Source organism: Oreochromis niloticus, linkage group LG13 (genome assembly GCF_001858045.2).
Source record: "Oreochromis niloticus isolate F11D_XX linkage group LG13, O_niloticus_UMD_NMBU, whole genome shotgun sequence".
NCBI lineage: Eukaryota > Metazoa > Chordata > Actinopteri > Cichliformes > Cichlidae > Oreochromis > Oreochromis niloticus.
In genome coordinates, this window is record NC_031978.2 from 18,487,691 (window position 1) to 18,510,802 (window position 23,112).

The 23,112-nt window shown below is 38.0% G+C and overlaps 2 protein-coding genes across 2 annotated transcripts in view; both read right to left on the minus strand.

Moving 5' to 3' along the window:
• LOC100707969 (canalicular multispecific organic anion transporter 1) overlaps window positions 1-4,089 on the minus strand; it is a 29,163-nt gene extending 25,074 nt beyond the window's left edge. Inside the window, exons 1-2 of the mRNA XM_019366605.2 lie at window positions 3,920-4,089; window positions 3,242-3,418 (exon numbers count right to left, since the gene is read on the minus strand). Of these exons, the coding sequence (XP_019222150.1) occupies window positions 3,242-3,418; window positions 3,920-3,964 (222 nt within the window). The 5' untranslated portion in view covers window positions 3,965-4,089. The remainder of the gene's footprint in view (window positions 1-3,241; window positions 3,419-3,919) is intronic.
• A 2,506-nt stretch (window positions 4,090-6,595) lies between these two features.
• The window catches only part of LOC100703684 (canalicular multispecific organic anion transporter 1), a 33,460-nt gene continuing 16,943 nt past the window's right edge, over window positions 6,596-23,112 (minus strand). Inside the window, exons 19-32 of the mRNA XM_019366603.2 lie at window positions 18,287-18,470; window positions 17,921-18,056; window positions 17,714-17,816; window positions 17,409-17,628; window positions 15,967-16,121; window positions 14,304-14,459; window positions 14,011-14,210; window positions 13,775-13,901; window positions 13,557-13,658; window positions 12,595-12,738; window positions 10,203-10,361; window positions 9,949-10,115; window positions 9,544-9,738; window positions 6,596-6,768 (exon numbers count right to left, since the gene is read on the minus strand). Coding sequence (XP_019222148.1) covers window positions 6,639-6,768; window positions 9,544-9,738; window positions 9,949-10,115; window positions 10,203-10,361; window positions 12,595-12,738; window positions 13,557-13,658; window positions 13,775-13,901; window positions 14,011-14,210; window positions 14,304-14,459; window positions 15,967-16,121; window positions 17,409-17,628; window positions 17,714-17,816; window positions 17,921-18,056; window positions 18,287-18,470 — 2,178 coding nt within the window. The 3' untranslated portion in view covers window positions 6,596-6,638. The remainder of the gene's footprint in view (window positions 6,769-9,543; window positions 9,739-9,948; window positions 10,116-10,202; window positions 10,362-12,594; window positions 12,739-13,556; window positions 13,659-13,774; window positions 13,902-14,010; window positions 14,211-14,303; window positions 14,460-15,966; window positions 16,122-17,408; window positions 17,629-17,713; window positions 17,817-17,920; window positions 18,057-18,286; window positions 18,471-23,112) is intronic.

A 23,112-nucleotide genomic window follows, 5' to 3' on the forward strand; every position in this document is an offset into this window, starting at 1 on the left:
TTGAGTAGGGTTAGGGTTTGCCACCTCGACATGCAGTCAACGCATCAGAATAATATAGTAAAATAATGGAAAATGTGTTTGATGTTAAAAATACAGAAATTTTCTATAATTAAAATATACAGCATTTCTGTTTTGTTTTACAGGACAGTAAATTAAACTTAAAATTAAAGTTTGTAGCTTTAAACTTACAAGAAATCTTATATACATTTACAGATTGTATATATTGAATATAATTTATTTATAGGTGTAAAAACAACAAAATCGCCTAAAAATAAGGTCAGACACTGTTGTAATACAATTATATCAGGCTTAAAATTGCATTAAAATACTGTTATTAGTTGTTATTAGTAGTTCATGTACTTTTATTCCATATTTAAAGCATAAAAATTATATACTACCCATAAAATATACGTAAACTAGTTAAAGTACTTAAAACAGTGACTGAGATTATCATTAGATTATTGACAATTTACTGTTCATTTTTAATTATATCAACTGTAAAATGGATTTTTATATGTATCTGAACATAAAGTTAATCGGTTGACGTTTTTGTTGTATTGTAATCGCAATCCTCTCACTCACAGTACAATTGACATCTATTAAACAATTAGGAGTCTCTACTTTCTGTGCTTCAACATTTAACTGTTAACAAACAGACCACAACGCAAAACGTTTTGACATGTGTAGACAGCAAAGTTATCTTTCAGTAAAGATGAACTGACAACAGTTACAGTTTGGATCCACTGTGAAACCCAAAGAAACAATTTTTCACTCTCAAAAAGGTGGCCAAAGACCACTGTCCTTACTTTTTTTTCTAGTTATACTTTTTGGTAGATTCCCTTTCAAAACAGGTATCATTGGATGGTACAGCCATTCCATTCAGGTTGGATCGATAGTCCAGTGCAACCATAGGTGCAGTTGGAAAGAGGTTTTCACAGTCTGTAAAATGAGTAATATATGTATTGAGTGTGTATTTCATTGTGTAGCTGTTTTTCTGCAGTTGCAAATGCATTTGTGTTAATGCAATACTGAGAAACCTTCATATTAAACTGAAAACTTGTATTATTGTAGGGTCTACCTTACAATATAAGGCGCCTTGACGTGACTGTTGTTGTGATTTGGCACTATGTAAATAAAATTGAATTGAATTGAATTGAATTGAATTGAATTGAATTGTATTGTACTTTCCATGTACTTCTATAAATGTCCCTGCAAAGTCACAGAAAATCTTAGTGGTGACGATAAACAAGACATTTAAAGCACTGTAATTTTTGAGACTTGCAAACGGCTACACAACGAGCAGATTGGGAATGTGCCTCATTTTAGTTAGGTCCTGATGATGTATAGATAACCTTTTAGGGTTTTCACTGAAACACCACAGCTATGACAATTTCTGAACTTCCTTAAAATGCTTATTCAAACTCACCTTTTTACCATACCCCTTGACACCAACAAGTCATATAATGAATCTGCTGAGAGAAAGAAAAGCAAGTCTGTGCGACTGGAGGGTCACTTGAATAAATGAACCTGCCTAAATGCAAAGAAATTTGTGTACTGTACGGTATCTATTGCAGGTAGCCAAAAAGTTTGAGTTTGCTATACTTGACTTGCAGATGCAGTGTGTACCGTTGTGCCCTGCAGACTGTGACTGCTCCTTTTTCCTCCTTTCAAATGAACTATTGTTGTTTTTACAACAAAAAATGTCAGAATGTTCTAGCGTCTACTACTGTGCTTATACAAAAGTACGCACTGGTCGGCCTTCTACGGTTCATTTGTATAAATGATCAGTTTTCCTCTGATGAATTTTTCCTTAGCTTTTTGAGAAAAATCTTCACCTTCACTTCCAAAAGGTAAAAATTCCAAACTGTCAGTTTGGAAGCATCCCATAATCCACAATGACCTCTCCATATAAAGTCTGTTTCCTTTCTGTAAAGCTAACTGCTATTAGGCTTGAATGGAAAGTGCCCGTCCTTCACCCCTTGTTTCTGTTTAAAACTTTAAAACTGTGAACTCTTCCTGAAGTAAACTTTTCACTTCTTACTGACATTTTTGTATTTTTTAAAAAACTAAGCAATTACAAATACATTATGATAATTTTAGTGTTACAAATTTTATTTAAAAAATAATTATATTTAAAATGACATTCAATTATACTGTATTTTCAGTTATACAATCCTGTGATTCCATAGGCATTTAACATGTATTGTCCAAACTCATTAATATATATTAAGAATAATATAAAATATGTATTTCTATCTTTATAGGTTTATTTTATATTTACCAATTTTGGTCAATAATTCTAAAAAAGTACATAACCAATATAAAATGCACCATCTGTGAAGTTAGCATAATTATACCCTATGAGGGTTCTATTTACTCATAAAAGAAACACTTATACATGTTGTCATCATTTTCTTGGGATGAACGTGTGAGGTCAAATATTTTCATAAATCTTACTTTATATGCATTTTTATGGTTTTGGCTGCAGTATAGTGAACTATAACAAAGACCGGAATAAGTATGCATCTCACATACCACCGTGACCACCGTGACATGAGGCTAGGCTAAAAGCTCTTATACAGAAATAGGAGAGGCAGGTTACCACCCCAGATGTGTCCTCGCCTGACCGGAGGAAAGCGGAGTGCCAGAAGGCTGTGACCAGCCTGTGGGCCAACGAGGGAAAGCCAAGTGTAAACCACGGCCTCTCCCCAACAGTTCTGACCAATTAAAAACTCAATTTCATATATAATTCTTTGTAATGTTAAGTGTAGGTCACTCTCTTTCAGGAAATTGGTTACAGCTAACTGCTTGCAGACAGTGGTTTTCTGAATGAAAGAGATCCATGTACATGCTTATGGTTTGAACTGCTTGAGGCAATAAATGATTCGAAACTTGGATTCAGACTACGTCAATCTTTTACCCAAGATAAAAAGAATGCGCAACAAATGCTTCCATCAAAACACAACAAATGTGTTAACTGACAACAAATCCATGTAAAAGTACAGAAACTAGTTTTAATGTCATTTTGTCATCTTTTACTGTTATTTTACTCTAATTTGATTCATATTTTATGTATTTAAAAATAACAGAAATTCTGTTTTTTCTGTAAAACTTTACAGTAAAACATATTTTTTAACAGCATACAGTTAAACATTTGAAACTAGAAGACACCTACCTAAGCTATAAACTGAAACAAAATTTTTTTTTTATGAAGATGTCTTTATTAGATAGTATTTCTTACCTGTTTGCAGATGTAGAGCTTGGACAGTGGTTGTGTGTTTACTTCTGTGCTCTGACAGAGCGACAGCAGGTGCCATGGGGCACAGAGCCACAAGAAACAAAGGGGGATCCATACAAGAACTGTCTTTTCCACACATACTGGGAGGTCTGGGTCTGGTCGCTTCAGATATGAAGCATTCTGAAGGACACAAACACACATGCATAACAAAGTCCTGCTGCCCTTCTAAGGCAACCAGAAAGTTGTCTTAAAAGTGCAACTGATTAACTTTCTGAAACCAGAAACTTTCTGAAACCAGAAAGTTAATCATCTTCTTTTCTGCATTTTTGGAAGATGACTTTCATAGTTGCTGTGACAAATAGAAATCATGACCTTCCTGTTTGTCCAATCTGTGTTGAACGGGCTGACACAATAACATGAACAGCTTTTTATAAGTACATCTTTCATTTTTACTGCCTTTTAATCAGCTTCACTTTTCCTAAAGCTTTTATTACTCCAAAGCATAACAAGCAACCATGTCCCTTATAATACCATGTCATGGACATGGTATTATAAGGTGTTATTATGTCTGTTTGCTGTCATTCTCAACATACGTTCCACACTATTTACTTTGTATGATATTAATTATATGTTTGTTTGAATTTACGTTAATTCTTCAGTGTTTCTGTCTGTTTAACTCACCCAAAAAATGGACCCACAGTACTCCTCCAGAGCTGCCGCACACATGCTTTACAGTGATAGCTTCAGTCAATCTCAGCTGACCAGACAAGCCGACGCCTCTCACCCTCTGCCCCACTACTGCTGTGTTTGACTCAGATACTGCTGTTTTCTCCTCTGTCCACCCACACTTCACTGACAATTGTAGGATGTGGCTGTAAGGGACTTTGATCCGTGAGGTTTTTTTAAGCAGAAAAAAAAAGTTGCTTATTCCCTCTACAGAGAAATGACACAGAGATGTGCTGTATTAGCATAGAGAATACAACATTTTGAATCTGTGCCCGGTTTCTACAAACAGTACACTAAAGCTCTTCTAGTGAGTCAGTGAGAACATTGAACCGATATAGCAAAATCATTTATAGAATCAAGCTTTGTAATTTGCGCAAATAAGCTCCAGAGAGAGGAAAACAAAGTGAAGGACTTGCATAAGTCTTACCATGCACTTTTAACTGTGTTAAGGGGAAAACCTACTGAAAAGGGGAAGGGGAGGGAGCATTTAGGGATGGGGAGGGAGTGGGGTCATTAGATCCCTTTTCCTGTTATTTTCTACATAAATATTTTAAACCAGTAAGGTTTTGATAAATGATTGTTGTCTGACTTTAAAATAAGAAAAGTACTCTCGTTACACTTTGTCATAAGTACATATACAGTTGTGGTCAAAAATATACATAAACTCATCATGGATATGCAGTGTAGGGCAAGTTACTTTGAAAAAGTAGTTAATCATAGTTACTACTTACTTCTTTTAAAAAGTAACTGAGTTAGTATCTGAGTTACAAGATTCTAAAAGTAATTAATCACTAGGAAAAGTAGCTACTGCGTTACTTTAAAAAAAAAAAAAAGTTTATCCCTCTGGGGTCCAGAGTATAATTGGCTGTTTTTGACAACTTTTAATTTACCTCTACATTTCAACTTTAAAAACTATTTACTTTGCCTTGTTTGGTATCATTCTTTTCAGCACAACTTCACATGTCTGAATTTACAGTTATGTTTTCATTTTGACATACTGTATTAACACAATTGATCTAAAATCAGACAAAACAGAAAATCCGAGTAGAAAAAGTTATTTTTTACTGTAACAACCACAAACATGTTTAATGAAACACATTTCATAACTTTAAATACAAATATAAATTGTGAATTTTAAAATCATATGCACAAGTTTTGCAAACAAAGTTTTTTTTGCAGCTATTTACTTTTTATCTTTTTTTTTTTTTGAAAAAAACCAAAAACATTTCAAACTATTTCCATAACAATCAGGTGTTCTGCATTAAATAAGATGCCAAAAAATAATTTCTGTCCACTATAAAGGAGAACATCACAACCCTGATACCTGCAGGTCTGACAACAGAAGATGTATCACTCCTCCTGTTTTCTACCTGGAGACAGCAGTCGCCTCATTGTTCTGACACACAACACAAAACTATCCACAACACTACACACTAACTACACAAGACAACACACTAACTACACACTCCAAACACAGCTAAATGCCACAAATCTCACATCTCAAAAATCACGCTCTCTGTCTCTCTTTCTCTCTCTCTCTCTCTCTCTCTCTCTCTCTCACCGTCACTCATAAAACTTCCCCCACTTCCTAAACATCCAAATGTCATGTTGCCATATCACTTTTTGATTGGTCGACACTGCACATTTTTCCACCAACACGAATGGGGGGGGGTGTTTTGTTTCTTGTTTTGTTTTTAGTTTTTTGTCATAAGCAGAGAGAGCTGGGTAGCGCTGTACTTAGGCAGTAAACGTAATGAAAGTATCCAGAAAAAAACACGGCGTATATCTTGTTTATCATGACTCTGGTTTTACGTGGCGTATCAACACAATTTAAAAACTGGTATATAGCACCTTGTTGCTTTGTCACCTTGAAGTGGTCATGTGATTGGTTTACCACGACTACTATATGTGGGTGTCCAAATTCAAAGGCTGCATCCTCCTGAGGCCGCATTTGTAGGCTGATTTCGTCACAGCGACGCGACGAAGGTTTTCCACATTCGTAGACACCTCCGAATGCAGCCGACAAAGAGGTCCTCCTTTTCCCCGAATTTGAAGGATGGGTCGGGTGTATCCTTCATGGCCCACTACATCCCAGATTTCATAGAGCGGCCCAGCAAATTCCAGTTTCCAACAATGGCGCCTGCTACTAACTTTTAATATTACTCTTATCTTTCAGGCGAGAATGTAGGTGTGTAAACTTCCAATATCTGCTCGGTTTTTTTTAAGTGTAATCCACAAATTTTCAATAGGGTTGAGGTTAGGGTTGGGAAGACCATTCCAGAAGCTTAATATTAGCCTGCTTTATCCATTCCAAACACAATTTTATTGGATGCAGTGGCCTAATCAGTATTAATTGACTTTATTATTTGATTTTTTAGTTCCTGGATATTTCATGCAGATGTATGTGGGCACCTGATCTTACACAGGCGAGATGTTTGCACGTTGCTGTCATACAGAAATACAAATAAGTGCACACACATAAACTGATAAAAGTGTATCAAAAAAAGTCAGTTAAGCATGAATTCAGAAAGAAATTTTATTTTTCACACATAAAATACATTACATTTACAATGTGTTTCCAAAATCCGGTCTTCACAATGTAACCTACAAATAAAACACATACACAAAAAATTGTGGCCCTAAATCTTCCCTAAAAAAACAGTATAAATAGAGATTATAAATGTGTGTTGCTTTCTAATGTTATCCCAGCATCCTTTGCCATGGCGTAGAAATGGCCTTCTTTTTCAAGCAGGTTGCTCGGCGAATCAAATTCCAGTATTTTTCCAGCATCAAGCACCATTACCCTGTTGGAAAGAAGCACAGGCATTAATAGTAGCCCACTGAGAAATGTCCATACTGTGTGGCTTCGGCAGCCCCAGCTCAAAAGTGAAAACTGATGTGTAAATATTTGTGCTGTCTCTGTGAACAGTTAACTCAGGGGAGATACAAACAGACACTGGAGGGAAAGGGTATGCTCATCATTCTAAGGAATCAAAGTTTAAAGGGTTACACAAATAGTGCTGCCTTTTATTACAAGGTTGAGGTCAGGACCAATCTGTTGTACTAGTAGTTGTTTCTAGCAGATATCCATTTAAAGATTCATTGAATCCAAGTGAAGTTACTAGGGATGTAACATCTTGACAAATGTGTATATGTAAGGCTAACTTTGACCTCACACATTTGGAACTTTTGTTACGTTAACTGCTGAAACACCAAAGTATAAACCAAAACAGAACAGAAATGGAAAGAAAAATAATCTAAGTAATAAAAAGAACACACAGAAGACCTACAAATGCACAGTATCAGATAGTCAGCTCAACATCTTAGCCAAAATATAAGGTAAAGTAAGTTTAGGTTAAGGTAAAGTCCAAGTGCTAAAACTACTAATGGAAAACAGAGAGTCAGTACCCCTTGGTCTAGATCATTTGGTCAAATATTACTCTCATGTATGATTAGGGGTGGATTTAAATAAAATCGATTTCCTGATTCAAATCGATTTTAATTTGAGCAATGCAATATCGATTCAGTAAATTCTGAAATCTGTTTTTTGATATAAATGTATTTTCCAGAAACGCCAGCTTAAAGCTAACAAAACTATTTCAGCAATCGCCATACAGCTAAACCAGCAAATGATTAAAGAGCAAAGGGTAAATGGATTCCACAAAAAGATGTAAACACAAAGCGAGATCCGACGGCACGTACATGTACATGCTGTCGGGTGCTGAAAGCCGATATCTCATAGGCAAGGCAAGGCAAGACAAGGCAAGGCAAGTTTATTTATATAGCACAATTCAACAACAAGGTGATTCAAAGTGCTTTACAGAGACATTAAAAACAAAAACAAATAAAAAGCATGATTTAAAATTGATTAAAACAAGCAAACAAACAAACAGTATATAAAATCAAATATCAAAACAGTAGATAAAATCAGAACAGTAGATAAATCAGTAGTTAAAAAGTAGGTTTTGAAATTTAAACTTAAGTGTGGATTTGGTGCTTTATTCAAATGCAGCTGAGAATAGGTGAGTCTTCAACCTGGATTTAAATAAACTGAGTGTTTCAGCTGATCTGAGGCTTTCTGGGAGTTTGTTCCAGATATAAGGAGCATAAAAGCTGAATGCAGCTTCTCCGTGTCTGGTTCTGACTCTGGGGACTGATAACAGACCGGATCCAGATGACCTGAGGGATCTGGAAGGTTCATACTGGGTCAGGAGGTCACTGATGTATTTTGGTCCTAAACCATTCAGAGCTTTATAGACCAGCATCAGAACTTTAAAGTCTATCCTCTGACGGACAGGCAGCCAGTGCAAAGACCTCAGAGCTGGACTGATGTGGTTGACTTTTTTGGTCTTAGTGAGGACTCTAGCAGCAGAGTTCTGAATGAGCTGTAGTTGTCTGACTGATTTTTTAGGTAGACCTGTAAAGATGCTGTTACAGTAATCAAGCCTACTAAAGATGAATGCATGGACTAGTTTTTCCAGGTCCTGTTGAGACATCAGATCTTTTATCCTTGAAATATTCTTGAGGTGATAGTAAGCTGATTTTGTTATTGTCTAAATGTGTTTTTCTAAGTTTAGGTCTGCATCCATCACTACACCCAAATTTTTCGCCTGGTTTGTGGTTTTTAGGTGTATAGATTGAAGTTCTCTGGTGACCTGTAATCGTTTTTCTTTGGCACCAAAGACTATTACCTCAGTTTTATTTTTGTTTAGCTGGAGAAAATTGTGGCACAACCAGTCATTAATTTCCTCAATGCATTTACCAAGAGCCTGTACAGGGCCTCGGTCTCCTGGTGACATTGTGATATGTATTTGTGTGTCATCTGCGTAGCTATGATAGTTTATTTTGTTGTTCTTTATAATCTGTGCCAGTGGGAGCATGTAAATGTTAAACAGAAGGGGTCCCAAGATGGAACCTTGGGGAACTCCACATGTGATGCTTGTCTGCTCAGATGTGAAGTTACCTATTGATACAAAGTATTTCCTGTTTTCTAAGTATGCTTTGAACCAGTTTAGTACAGTTCCTGAAAGACCTGCCCAGTTCTCCAGTCGTTTGAGTAATATGTTGTGGTCAACTGTATCAAATGCTGCACTGAGATCCAGTAAAACTAAGACTGACATTGTTCCACTGTCTGTGTTCAGACATATGTCATTAAACACTTTGGTCAGAGCGGTTTCAGTGCTGTGGTTCTGTCTAAAACCTGACTGGAAGGCATCATAGCAGTTATTCTGTTTTAAGAAGTAATTGAGCTGTTGAGAAACTTTTTCAATGATCTTGCTTAAAAATGGGAGATTTGAGATCGGCCTGTAGTTATTTGTGTCTTGTCAAGATTGTCCTTTTTCAGTATAGGTTTTATTACAGCAGTTTTTAGTGATTCTGGAAACACACCTGATATTAAAGAAAAGTTGACGATCTGTAACAGGTCATAGATACTGAAACTACATGTTTTGTCAATCTCCGACCAAAATTCACTGAGCCAGCAGCAAAAGAAGACCAAATTTATGCTTCATGTTAGAAAAACATTGTCATGAATTCCAAAAATGTCATCCAAAAATGTTAAGGGAAAAGCTATAACTCACCTAGAGCTGTCCATGATACTGTGCAGGCGGTGGGCGATGGTAAGGACTGTGCAGTCTGAGAACTCTTTGCGGATGGTGTTCTGAATCAGGTTGTCTGTCTCCAGGTCAACAGCTGCCGTGGCTTCATCCAGAATTAGGATACGTGACTTTCTCAGGAGTGCTCGAGCCAGACACAGCAGCTGCCTCTGCCCAACACTGGGAAGATCGTATTAAAGCATTGATATCTTAAGAGGATTTTTTGCAAAAGAAAAAAGTAAACCACAAATGACACTCATGTGTTCAAATAAAATTAAGGTTTATGTATGTTTTGCAGAACATTACATAAGGTTTAGAATAACGAACTGTACAAAACCTATACCTATATACCTTATACCCAGAGGCCGTATTGGTAATTTTATTACCCACCTGAGGTTTTCTCCCCCCTCTGCCACTTCATGCTGTAATCCTTCCTGCAGTCCTGATACATAGCTCTTTAGATGAGAGAGCTCCAGCACTCTCCAAATCTCCTCATCACTGAACTTGTCAAATGGATCCAGGTTCATCCTCAGTGACCCCGAGAACAAAACGGGATCCTGTGCAGACGGGATTACAAATATCAGTGTACTTTTTAGAAATATCAAATTCTTTGACAAGGTTATTGTTTATATTTATGTGTATACCTGTGGTATAATTGTGAGTCTGTTTCTCAGGTCATGCAGGCCTATTGTAGAGATATCTACATCATCAATGCGGATGCAACCTTCAGCAGCTTCAATAATTCTAAACAGGCAGTTGGTAAGACTTGATTTCCCAGCTCCTGTGCGACCAACAATACCGATCTGAATGCAGTGAGAGAAAACACATAAGATCAAAATAACAGCTGGCGCATATTTGAAAAAAAAAAAAAAACTACACATTTTTCTTTCTGGATATAAATTGTATTTAACAGTATAGCAATAAATAATGCAAAAATAAGCAAATATACTCAGTCTGTACTTAGTTTGTAAAAGATCTTAGTCATTTCAGTAAGGTTACAGAAAGAAGCAACATTTTTCAGAGGCAGCAGATATTTTATAGTGCTTATAGTCATGGAATTACTACAAATAGCAGTATTTGTAGTAATTCCATGATTTATGTTGTTGCCATGAGTCTTTACTCATTTTTACTTTGACGCCAATATTTCAAAGTTGTCAGCGTTTGATCTTACCCTAATCCATTGGGGACTCTGTTGTCCTACTGGGAGACTTCAGTGCACACGTGGGGAATGACAGGGAGACCTGGAGGGGAGTGACTGGGAGGAACGGCCTCCCGGATCTGAACCCGAGCGGTGTTTTGTTGATGGACTTCTGTGCAAACCACAGTTTGGCCATAAAGAACACCATGTTCGAACATAAGAGTGTCCATAAGTGCACGTAGCACCAGGATGCTCTAGGCCACAGGTTGATGATTGATTTTGTAATTGTATCACCAGACCTGCGGCCATATGTTCTGGACACTTGGATAAAGAGAGGGGCTGAGCTGTCAGCTGATCACCACCTGATGGTGAGTTGGATCAGGTGGCAGAGGAGGACGCTGGACAGGCCTGGTGCACCTAAATGTATAGTGAGGGTGTGCTGGGAATGCCTAGCAGAGGCCCCAGTCTGCGAGATCTTCAACACACACCTCCAGCAGAGCTTCAGGACATTGAGTCCGAATGGACCATGTTCAGCACCTCCATTGCTGAAGCTGCTGCAATGAGCTGCGGCCACAGGGTGGTTGGTGCCTGTCGTGGTGGTAACCCCCGAACCAAATGGCAGACACCAGAGGTGAAGGGAGCCACCAAGCTGAAGAAGGAGTCCTATCTGGAGACGAAGGGGATGACCTGCCAATCTCTGGGGCGAGGTCACTGAGGCAGTTAAACAACTTCTTGGTGGCAGAGCCCCTGGGGTGGATGAGGTATGCCCTGAGTTCCTGAAGGCTCTAGATGTTGTAGGGCTGTCCTGGTTGACACACCTCTACAATGTTGCGTGGAGATCAGGGGCGGTACCTCTGGATTGGTAGATGGTTCCCATTTTTAAGAACTACAGGGGGATCACACTCCTCAGCCTCCCTGGGAAAGTCTATACCAGGGTGCTGGAAAGAAGGGTCTGTTCGTTAGTCGAACGTTGAAAACAGGAGGAACCATGCGGTTTTCATCCTGGTTGTGGAACACTGGACCAGCTCTTTACCCTCTCAAGGACACTTGAGTGTGCGTGGGAGTTTGCCCAACCAGTCTACATGTGTTTTGTGGACGTGGAGAAGGCATTCGACCGTGTCCCTTGGAGTGTCCTGTGGGGGGTGCTCCAGGAGTATGGGAGCACCCATACTCCTGGATTGAATGGCTCGTTCTTGTTTGGTGATGGGCTCTGCCAGGGCTGCTCTTCTGTTCAGAATTTTTATGGATAGAATTTTTAGGCATAGCCAAGTGACGGAAGGCTTTCACTTGGGTGGTCTCAGAATCTCATCTCTGCTTTTTGCGGATGATGTGGTTCTGTTGGCTTCATCGGGTAATGGCCTCCAGCTCGCACTGGAACGGTTCACAGCCCAGTGTGAAGCGGTGGGAATGAAAATCAGCATCTCCAAATCTGAGGCCACGGTCCTCAGCAGGAAAGCAAAGAACCAGGAAACACTGGAGAGATTATATCTCTTGGCTGGCCTGGGAACGCCTTGGTGCTCCCTTGGATAAGCTAGAGGAGGTGGCTGGGTAGAGGGAGGTCTGGGCTTCTTTGCTTAGGCTGCTGCCCCCACGAATCGGTCCCGGATAAACGCAAGAAGATGGATGGATGTATTGATAGCAATGCTGAATATTCCGGGGTTAGACTAGTTACATGTTTACATATCACAGCTGATTATAATATACAGTAATACACATAATGTATAAATTAAAAGAAAAACTGATAGTTTACATTATTTTTACAGTTTAATTATATGTAATTACTGTCAACACAAACTGATCTGTGGCATCTTTCTTGAGTAATTGATTAATAGATTGTTTTTTAATGTTTTATAGACCAAACAAACAATAGAATGTCTCACGCTCACACACACACACACCTTCTCAGTGCTGTCAATGTCACAAGTGATTCCATGCAGCACTAAATCCAATTCAGGTCTGTAACGGACTTTGAAGTTCTCAAATTGCACTCTTCCTGCCTCTGGCCACATCTGTGGAGGTCGAGTGTCAGTTACCCAGTCAGCCTGTACCGAAAAAACAAAAGCAGGATACACGTGTAATAAAGTACAAAAGTTATCAAATTGAGCTAAGATAGCTCTTGAATATATCGTGCATTAATATTCAAACCAAGATAGATAGGAAACAAAATTATACAGACACCATATATACAGACATGCATGCATACACCATTAAAATAAAGAAGAAAAAAAACTTAAAAGGATGTCACGCTTGGTAAAAAATTAAATAGCTCAAATTAAAATATGCAACTAAGATTAACAACTAAGGTCCAGTGTACATGTGCAATGTTATTCTGTATTCTAAATCAGACTAAATTTAGTATGAATGTCTCATGATGGGACGTGCTAATCAGCGCAGCTCTGCTGCCATTATGAATAAACAAACATGTGAAATCAAATGTCAGTGAAACATAAAATGAAATTATTGCATCAAAATCTTGTTTGTTTGACAGTTATCTGAACAATTATCGGTAGTATGTTAAGAAACAGTGGAGAAACAGCAGCTGGGAATAAAAGTATTGTCATTGTACAGTGAGCAAACATTGCAGTTGATGTCGCACCCAAGCTTATTAGATTCCTGTTGAACTGTCAGAGTTACAATAAACCCACAGCCTGTAGAAATCTTAAAATTCATGTCCTATTTAAGAAAACAGTAGATTTTGATCCAACCAAAATATAAATGATGTCGTATGGCAGCTTGGTAGTTAGCACCCACACACCCTATGGTAGCTGGGATAGGCTCCAGCATCCCTGTGACCCAGATAAACTAAAGAGAATGGATGGATGGATAAATAATGTCTTGCTCACAAAGTATTTCTACATGCCTCGTTCTTAAGCTGAGTGTATTCGTTCACTCTCTCCACAGCTACAATATTGGTCTCCAACTCTGAGGTCATCCTCACCAGCCAGTTGAGGATCTGGGTTACCTGCAGAACCCCAACAGGAGAGAGGTCTGTGTTTACATCATTCCTGCATTTTAGTATTCCCGCATACATAAACACTGATGAAATAGGGATAAATTCTGAGTGTATTTGTGACTGACATTAAGGGCATATGATACAGATAGGCCAACCACATTACTGTCAATAGAATCTCTGGAAATGACAGCAAACAGAGCAGCAAAAAACACCACCAGGTTTCCAACAAACTCCAGACGTATGGCCAGCCATCTGTCAAGAAAACAAACCCCACAAACATGCACACAAACAAATTTTAGGGCCTCATCATTTAGCATCACATGCTTCTCTGTGTTTGCAGGTACACTGTTCAATGTCTGACCTGTCAGACACGATCCGCAGGTAGATACTTTTGAGGTTTTCATCTATAGTTACTTCATTGTGTTTAAGAAACCTGTCTTGATGCTTGTAGGCTCTTATCACTGACAGGCCGGACACCGTCTCACCAAAGTGAGAGTATATCGGTGAGCGAGACACCGAGTCCAGCCGGCGCAGCTGTCTTGAAGTGGCAATATAAAAGCGCTAGGTGTAGAGAGGAAGACAAAACAAAATCAATGTTGATTTCATACTATAAGTTAGTTAGTTCGGGTAGCTTTTTTACCTTGTTTAGCTTACCTGTACGAAGAAGTAGATCAGGGCCAGAGGAATGATAACTATGGCAAAGAAAGGAGTTGCCAGGCAGATTACAAATATTGTCCCCAGTACACCCAGCAGACACTGAAGGAAGACGCGCAAGGAAATAGGAATGGCCTCATCTATGGTAAAAATGTCCTTTAGGATAATATTTGGAGAGTTAGTATTTATTAAAGTCAAAGGTCAATTTTATTTATAATACACATATAAAAACATAAAAATTGCATAACTAGCAAAATAATAAGCATAAATAATACTAGAAGAATGAAGTCAAGTATTATAAAAGCTAAAGTCAGGATATTGGAGAAAATGTCAGTGATAAGTCATGGATGTTCATCAGTGACTAAACACTTTTAAAGTTTTGAGTTATTACAAAGATTACAGCTGTTCCAAAGAATTCAGTCTTTCAGCCACTCTAAAGACTTAATAATTCAATAATTAATCATTAGTCCATTAAGACCCTTCTTTCACCCACAAATGGTCCAGGCAGATGGCGTCTCTGAGTCTAGTTCTGCCAGAAGTTTCTTCCTGTTAAAAGGATGTTTTTCATTCCAACTGTCGCCAAGTACCGACTCATAGGGAGTCATCATCATAGTTTTTTTCTCTATTATTGTAGGATCTTTACAATCTTTACAATCTTTACAATATTATCTTTATAATACAACATCTTTAGAATATTATTATATTATCTTTGCAATATAATGTACCTTTAACGACTGTTATTGTGTGTCAGCACTAGGTAAATAAAATTGAACTGTATAGTTGAGGAGGCACTTGAGAAGAAAGGTGTCACGGCCTGGGGGATCGGCGAGACGCTGATCGGCCTTTTCTTCCTTTTCTCTCTCTCGCGCTCTCTCTCTCTCCTCCTCTCTGTTGCCGGGGCGGAACTCATTGTGGGTTCACGCCCTCGGTCCACGCCCACGGAAACGAACACACCTGATGCCCATCAAGGTGAACGGCATTTAAGCCAGAAGGTGACTGCTGGTCGTCGCTGGATCGTTGTCTACAACGCGTCAGTGAGAGTCAAGCTACAGCTCAAGATAAGTCAAGTGTCTTTTGTGAATATCGTACTCATTCCTGTTTCCTCGTCTACAGACCCCCTGGATTACCTTTCCCGTGTGAATCTGTGTGTCAAGTGTGAAGAAAGGAACTGCAGTCGTGTATGTGGAGAGTTGGAGAGCGAGTGATTCCCCCCTCGGATTTCCCCGGAGCCCCGTCCCTCACAATGTTATATATAGCACTGCCCTGCACTCCCTGTATATACACTTGGTGAACTCTGTAAATAAATCCTTGTGTTCAGCTGATTCAGGAGTCCTGCGTTTGAGTCCCCTGCATTGAACCTTAACAAAAGGCTTTTTAAAGAAAGATGTAAAGAAAGAACAATTTTAAGAATATTTAGGGTTGTATTGAAAAAAAATTGGGGGAAATTAAATAATACAAGTGGATATACAACATGCAGCAAACACAAAAGCTTTTTTAACGTTAAATTTAATGTTTAGTTTTTTAATTTTTTGCACTGTTATTTTAGAAATGACATTAAAAACTAGTTCTAGTTTGTATTTGTAAACATACAAGCCACAAGAAGATAAAATAAATATTGAAAACTATGAAAAGAATCCTTAAAAACTGAACCACAAGACCCTACTTTGGCAAAGCGGTTGATCACTCTTCCAATAGGTGTGGTGTCAAAGAAAACCATAGGAACTCGCAGGATGTTGTTAAGAAGTCGTGAATGCAGGATACGAGATGCATTAATGGAAGCATTGGCTAGGAGCAGTGTGCCGAGGAACACAAAGAGACCTGCAATAAAAACAAGAAAGTTTCTAAATAATAGAACTACATGTTTAACAAAGACAAATCCACTGTGAACAGAACCTTGAACTTACAGTAACACTCAGGTGTGCTTTTTCTGCTTTTTCCTATTATTATTATTATTATTAATGTTACAAAATAATTTTTATTTTTGCAAATGCTCATTATTACTAAGAATCTTGTTAATTGGAGACCCGAGCAGGTTTGGATGTTCACAAATTCTTAATGACAAAGTTCAGCTTGTATGAAATTCAGGGTTGCATGAGCTGGAGTCTGTCTCTGCTGCCACAGGGCAAGAGGGAAGGCACAAGCTGGACAAATCGACAGTCTGTCGCAGGGCTATACTGACAGGAGAAATGGTATTTAACTTTTTTCATATTCAATTCTTATTCTTATGAAAAACATTAGTTCAATCAGCAATATATGCTCTGCATGTAAAGCTGAGCTCAAGATGAACCAAGGTCCAAATTGACAGTCTTGGTTCTTTGTCGTTAATTTTCAATATAAAGCAGCTGAAATAAAACATATCACTTTGACATAGTAATTGGTCCCTCAGTCACAATATGAAAGAGCAGCCAACACTATTTCATTGTTATCTGTACCAGCATTGCCAATTCAATAATAACTTCAATAATTTCCTGGGGTATATTGATATCAACTATTCTTCCATTAGCTTTTTATTTCTATTAAAATAAAATATGCTGTATGTCAAATGTAGACACTTAAAAAACACATTTGAATGGTTTAAAAAAAAAAACTACTGTTAAAGAACAAATAAATAACAAATGCTTTCCCTCCCATTGTGGTCCTCTCTATTTTTTCATTCATCTCCTCCGTCTACATCAGCCCCATCATTCCCCCAGACCGAACAGCTCTGAAGCATCCTCCTTATTTTTTGTTTTTCTTTGATTATTTTAGTTTTATTATAGTCTGAGTAGTTTAGCTTGAGAAGATTCAGTTCAGCTTAACTGAATTCTACATATCAATAAATTCCTCATAGTTTTCTCTACTTATTGACATAAGAAATTATAGGTGCCTATGCACTTTGCAGCATGGGTCACTGTTACAAAGGACCTAACGCACACAGTGCACAAGTCCTCTAGTACAATAAAAAAGACTGGATGTTTAGGTTGTCTTTAAAACGCTATAAAAATGATTGAATCCTAAATAACAGAGCAGGGAATTTTCCTTACTCTAAGACACACAGTTCCTTAACGTTAACTTACACGAACCTGAAAATATTTGCAAATAGAAAAGGATTCAGTGTTCAGTTACCCTGAGCCACTCCAAGAGCTCCGAACACTCCAACCCTTGTGTCCCTCTTCCAGGAAGGGTATGTCATGTTGTAGTACTCCACAGAATCACCGGTCCAGTCACTCAACCACAAATTTTGACCAATCAAAGCAGCATACTGGGTGAAGTAAATCAGGAAAACCATGGCAGAATATCCCCAGCCCATGGCTCGCAGGTACTGCAGGAACACTGCAAGCTTCACCTGGAAATCAGTGGGAGACGGCACTCAGGAAACAGGCTATCATTTGTTGTAATCTTGCGCTAGTTGTACAAAAACCTTTTGTTACCTGTCCTGTTTCCATAGTTTCCTTCTCTATGAGTTTCTGGCCTTTCTTTGGTTCATCAGCATTTGCAGATTTTTTAAGGGAAGTATTTCTTCTTAATCTGACACTGAAAAAAAAAAGAAAAAAGAAATGAAATGGACATTCTGCCAAAGATGCTATTTGAGACAAGCTGTTTCCCTGGTTTCACTTATAACTTTAACAAGCTCGAACCTGCCATGGCGCTGGCTGTGGCGGATGCTGTTTTCTCGCTTAAGTGTAAGAGAAACAGTGTCCTCCAAAGCACCGTCAGGTTGGGCATCGTCTCCATCTGGGATGAGCTCAAAGTCTTCTGCGTCCTGGTCCTCTCCTAAAATAACAATATACATGGTGTTTTACATATATGGCAGTAATTTATGGCACTTGGGTCAATATGTGAACAACATCAACACAAAGTATCCATAAAAATTGACAAAAAGAAATTCAATTCATTCATATTTGTGATGTATAATTTTAGCATAGACTTTGGTTGTACAGCTAACAAAACATGTGATGTGTGTAGATTATATTCCTAATATACTAAGAAAAGGTTGTAATCACCTGTTTCTGAATTTCTCTGGTTGCTCTGCTCGGTGGCATATGTGTCGAGAAACTTAGAAAAAGCTCCTCCACTGGCACGAAGGTTTTCATAGGATCCAACTTCAGAAATGACTCCATTCTCCAAAACCACTATTTTATCCACGTAAGGCAGGAAGCTTATGCCATGAGTCACCAGGATACGAGTCTGTATGGTCAGAGATATATGAGACTCAGGTTTGAATTCACCAATCAGATAGGGTTACATAGGATTTACAAAAACATTGTTAAGTATTTCATTTCATTTTATTTCATTTATTTATTTATTTCACACTTGGTACAACAGTTCAAACAAACCAACCACACTTTCTATCAATAAAACACTAAAACCATATGTGAAAAGGAGCAGGAAGAAGAAAATATTCTTATTAAAACCTGCCCCCTATCTACAATCCAACTTACATTACAAGTGGGCACCAAAAATCAGGGAACAAACTAACATTAACATTTATCTCCGGTCCTACCACAAACCAAACAACAAATTTACCATCAGAATATACAAATTTACAATCAAAATATACCACTCCACATGGTAACAAGGAGAAAAATAAAATTAAAATAAATAAAACAAAAAATTATAATGGATCCTTCTTCAATGAACTCCAATTTCATTCACATTCTTCATATTGAGTTATCGTTTTAAGCATGTAACACTTTTTAAAACAATGTAAATTTATACAATTCTTTAAATTATAATGAAGAGAGTTCCACAGTCGTATACCCCTAACCGTTGGACTCATTAACCTTTGTGTAGTCCTAGCTAACTGATGCTTAAAATAAAATTTCCTTCTGCTGTCTTCTCCCCCTGAACACAATAAAAATATTCTTTCTAACTTAAAGGGCAAAATATTATTTTTAGCCTTAAACATAATTAATAGTGTCCGTAATTTCACTAAATCTCCTAATTTTAATAATTTCGATTTTATAAATAATTTATTTGTATGTTCTCTATATTTCACATTATGAATCATTCGTATCACTTTCTTCTGTAATAAGTATAGAGGTTTTATAGTATTCTCATATGTATTCCCCCAGACTTCAATACAATAACTAAAATATGAGAAAAACAATGAAAAATATAAAATGCGCATTGTTTTATAGTCTAATAAATCTCTTACATTTCCCAAAATATAAATGTTTTTAACCATCTTCTTTCTAATATACTCAATATGTGATTTCCATGTCAAATTTTCATCTACTATTACACCCCAAAAAACGAAATTCAGTAACTCTTTCAATCAATTCTCCATCAATGGACATAATGACTTCATCCTCCTTTACACGATTGCCAAATATCATGAATTTCGTTTTTGTCAGATTCAAAGATAATTTATTTACATCAAACCATATTTTTAATCTTAACATCTCAGAAGTCATAATTTCAACCAAATCTTTCAAATTCTCTCCAGAGCAATAAAAATTTGTGTCATCTGCAAATAAAATAGAATTTAACCTTTTTGATACGTCACAGATATCATTAATATATAAATTAAAAAGTTTAGGTCCCAAAATAGAACCTTGAGGAATGCCACATACAATCTTCAATCTTTCAGAGGTGTTACCGAGATAATGCACATATTGCGACCTATTTTCTAAATACCTCCTTAACCAATTCAATGCCACTCCTCTCACACCATAATTATACAATTTAGAAATCAAAATAGAATGTTGTAACGTATCAAAAGCTTTTTTTTAAATCAACAAATACCCCAACTGTATATTTATTATTATTGGTTGCAGATGAAATATCGTCAATGAAAGTCAACAATGCTAATGCCGTTGATCTATTTTTACGGAATCCAAATTGATTTTCATTTATTAGTTGATATTTTTCAATAAAACTATCAAGTCTTTGCACAAAAAGTTTTTCAAGCACTTTTGAAAACTGTGACAAAAGAGACACTGGCCTATAATTGTTAAAACTAAGCTTATCTCCTGATTTATATAAGGGTATCACTTTTGCCACTTTCATTCGATCAGGAAATACTCCTGATTGTAACGAAAGATTAAAAATACAGCAAAGAGGAATACTTATACAATCTAAAGTCTTTTTAATTACAACCATGTCTATACCATCACAGTCAGTAGATTTTTTATTTTTACAATTTTCTACAATTGCTACTATTTCTTTTATGGTAGTATCAGCCAAGAATATAGAATTAACCATTCTGTTTTCTCCTTTCCAGGCTTCCTCATATTCTGAATCGTCATTTTTTCTAATTAAATTTGCTAAAGTGGGTCCAACATTTACAAAAAAGGAATTAAATTCGTTTACTACTTCAGTCTTGTCTTCGACAACTTGATTATTCTTAATAAAATAATTAGGCCGATCTAAGGGTGTGTTCTTGTTACCCAATACCTCCTTAAAAATATTCCAAATGCCCTTAATATTATTCTTGTTTTCCTGAAAAAGTTTATTATAGTAGTCTTTCTTGGCTTTCCTCAATATTAATACCAACTTATTTTTATAAACTTTATATTTCATTTCTGCATTCTTAGTTCTCTGTGTTATATAATCCCTATATAAATTATTTTTCTTTTTACACGCATTTGCAAGACCCTTAGTTATCCAAGGTTTCATATTCTTATTCTTTTTCTTATACTTAAATGATACCAATGGACAATGTTTATCATACAAGGCCAAGTAAGTATTTAAAAAAGCTCCATATGCAACGTTGACCTCATTAACATAAACTTCCTTCCAGTCCACCTCCATGAGATCTTGTCTAAACTTGTTAATTGCCTCGTTATTTCTTAACCTTCTATGACTCACGAAACCAACTTCTTTCTTTCTTTTCATATTTAAATCAAAAGTAAAAAAGACTGGTAGATGATCGCTTATATCATTTATGATGAGGCCACTCATAATATTACTCTCCAAGCTATTAATGAAAATATGATCAATTAGTGTTTCCGATTTATCCATTATTCTACTCGGCTTTATAATTAAAGGATAAAATCCTTTACCAAGTAATAATTCAAAAAAATCTGACGCAGCCTTATCATTTGCCTCTTTACAAAGATCAATATTGTAATCACCACACAAACATAAAGTCTTATTTCCCTTAGCCTTTCTTTAATCTTTCTTTAAGAGTAAGATTAAAGAAAAGAAAGAAAAAAAACATAAATGATGTTTTAAATATGTTTATAAATTGTATTTATCAAAAAGAAGATATGTTTCAGTTCACAGACTGAACTGACAATATTTGGTTTATCCATCCATCCATCCATCCATCCATCTTCTTCCACTTTATCCGGGTCGCGGGGGCAGCAGCCTAAGCAGAGAAGCCCAGAACTCCCTCTCCCCAGCCACCTCCTCTAGCATTTTCGGGGAAGACCAAGTCGTTCCCAGTCCAGCCGAGAGATATAATCTCTCCAGCGTGTCCTGGGTCTGCCCCGGGGCCTCCTCCCAGTGGGACATGCCCAAAACACCTCACCCAGGAGGCACCCAGGAGGCATCCTTGTCAGATGCCTGAACCCCATCAACTGGCTCCTTTTGATGTGGAGGAGCAGCGGCTCTACTCTAAGCCCCTCTCAGATGGCTGAACTTCTCACCCTATCTCTAAGGGAGAGGCCAGCTACCCTTCGGAGGAAGCTCATTTCCGCCGCTTGTATCCGCGATCTCGTTCTTCGGTCACTACCCATAGCTCGTGACCATAGGTGAGGGTAGGGACGTAGATCGACCGGTAAATTGAGAGCTTCGCTTTTATGCTCAGCTCCCTCTTCACCACGATGGATCGGTGCAACAATTATATCCGCATCACTGCAGCCGTAGCACCAATCCGTCTGTCGATCTCCGGTTCCCTTCTCCCATCACTCGTGAACAAGACCCCGAGATACTTGAACTCCTCCACTTGGGGCAGGAACTCGTCCATGACCTGGAGTGGGCACTCCACCCTTTTCCAGCTAAGAACCATGGCCTCAGATTTGGAGGTGCTGATCCTCATTCCCGCTGCTTCACACTCGGCTGCGAACCGTTCCAGTGCGAGCTGGAGGCCATCACCTGATGAAGCCAACAGAACCACATCATCTGCAAAAAGCAGAGATGAGATTCTGAGACCACCTAAGTGAAAGCCCTCCGCCACTTGGCTGTGCCTAGAAATCCTGTCCATAAAAATTATGAACAGAATCGGTGACAAAGGGCAACCCTAGCGGAGCCCATCATCCACCAGGAATGAGTCTGACTTATTGGCGCCTATGTGAACCAAGCTCTTGCAACGGTTGTATAGGGATTGAATGGCCCGTAGCAATGGGCCAGACACCCCATACTCCCGCAGCACCTCCCACAGGGCACCCCGAGGGACACGGTCGAATGCCTTCTCCAAGTTCACAAAAAACATGTAGACTGGTCGGGCAAACTCCCATGCGCCCACAAATATCCTTGAGAGGATAAAGAGCTGGTCGAGTGTTCTGCGAGCAGGACAAAAAATGTATGGTTCCTCCTGTATCCGAGGTTCGACTAACTGACGGACTCTCCTTTCCAGCACCCTGGCATAGACTTTCCCAGGGAGGCAGAGGAGTGTGATCCCCCTGTAGTTTGAACATACCCTCCGGTCCCCTTCCTAAAAAATTGGGACCACCACCCATGTCTGCCAGTCCAGGGGTACCGCCCCTGATCTCCACGCAACATTGCAGAGGCGTGTCAGCCAGGACAGGAATAATTGGTTTAATCATTTAAAAATAATTTATAAAGCCAAATCTTTTCTAACTTGTAATTCCACTTCAAGTGGCTTTTATTCCTTACCTTTAATTATTAGCTATTCAGTTATCTTAGTCATTTAGTGTGATAT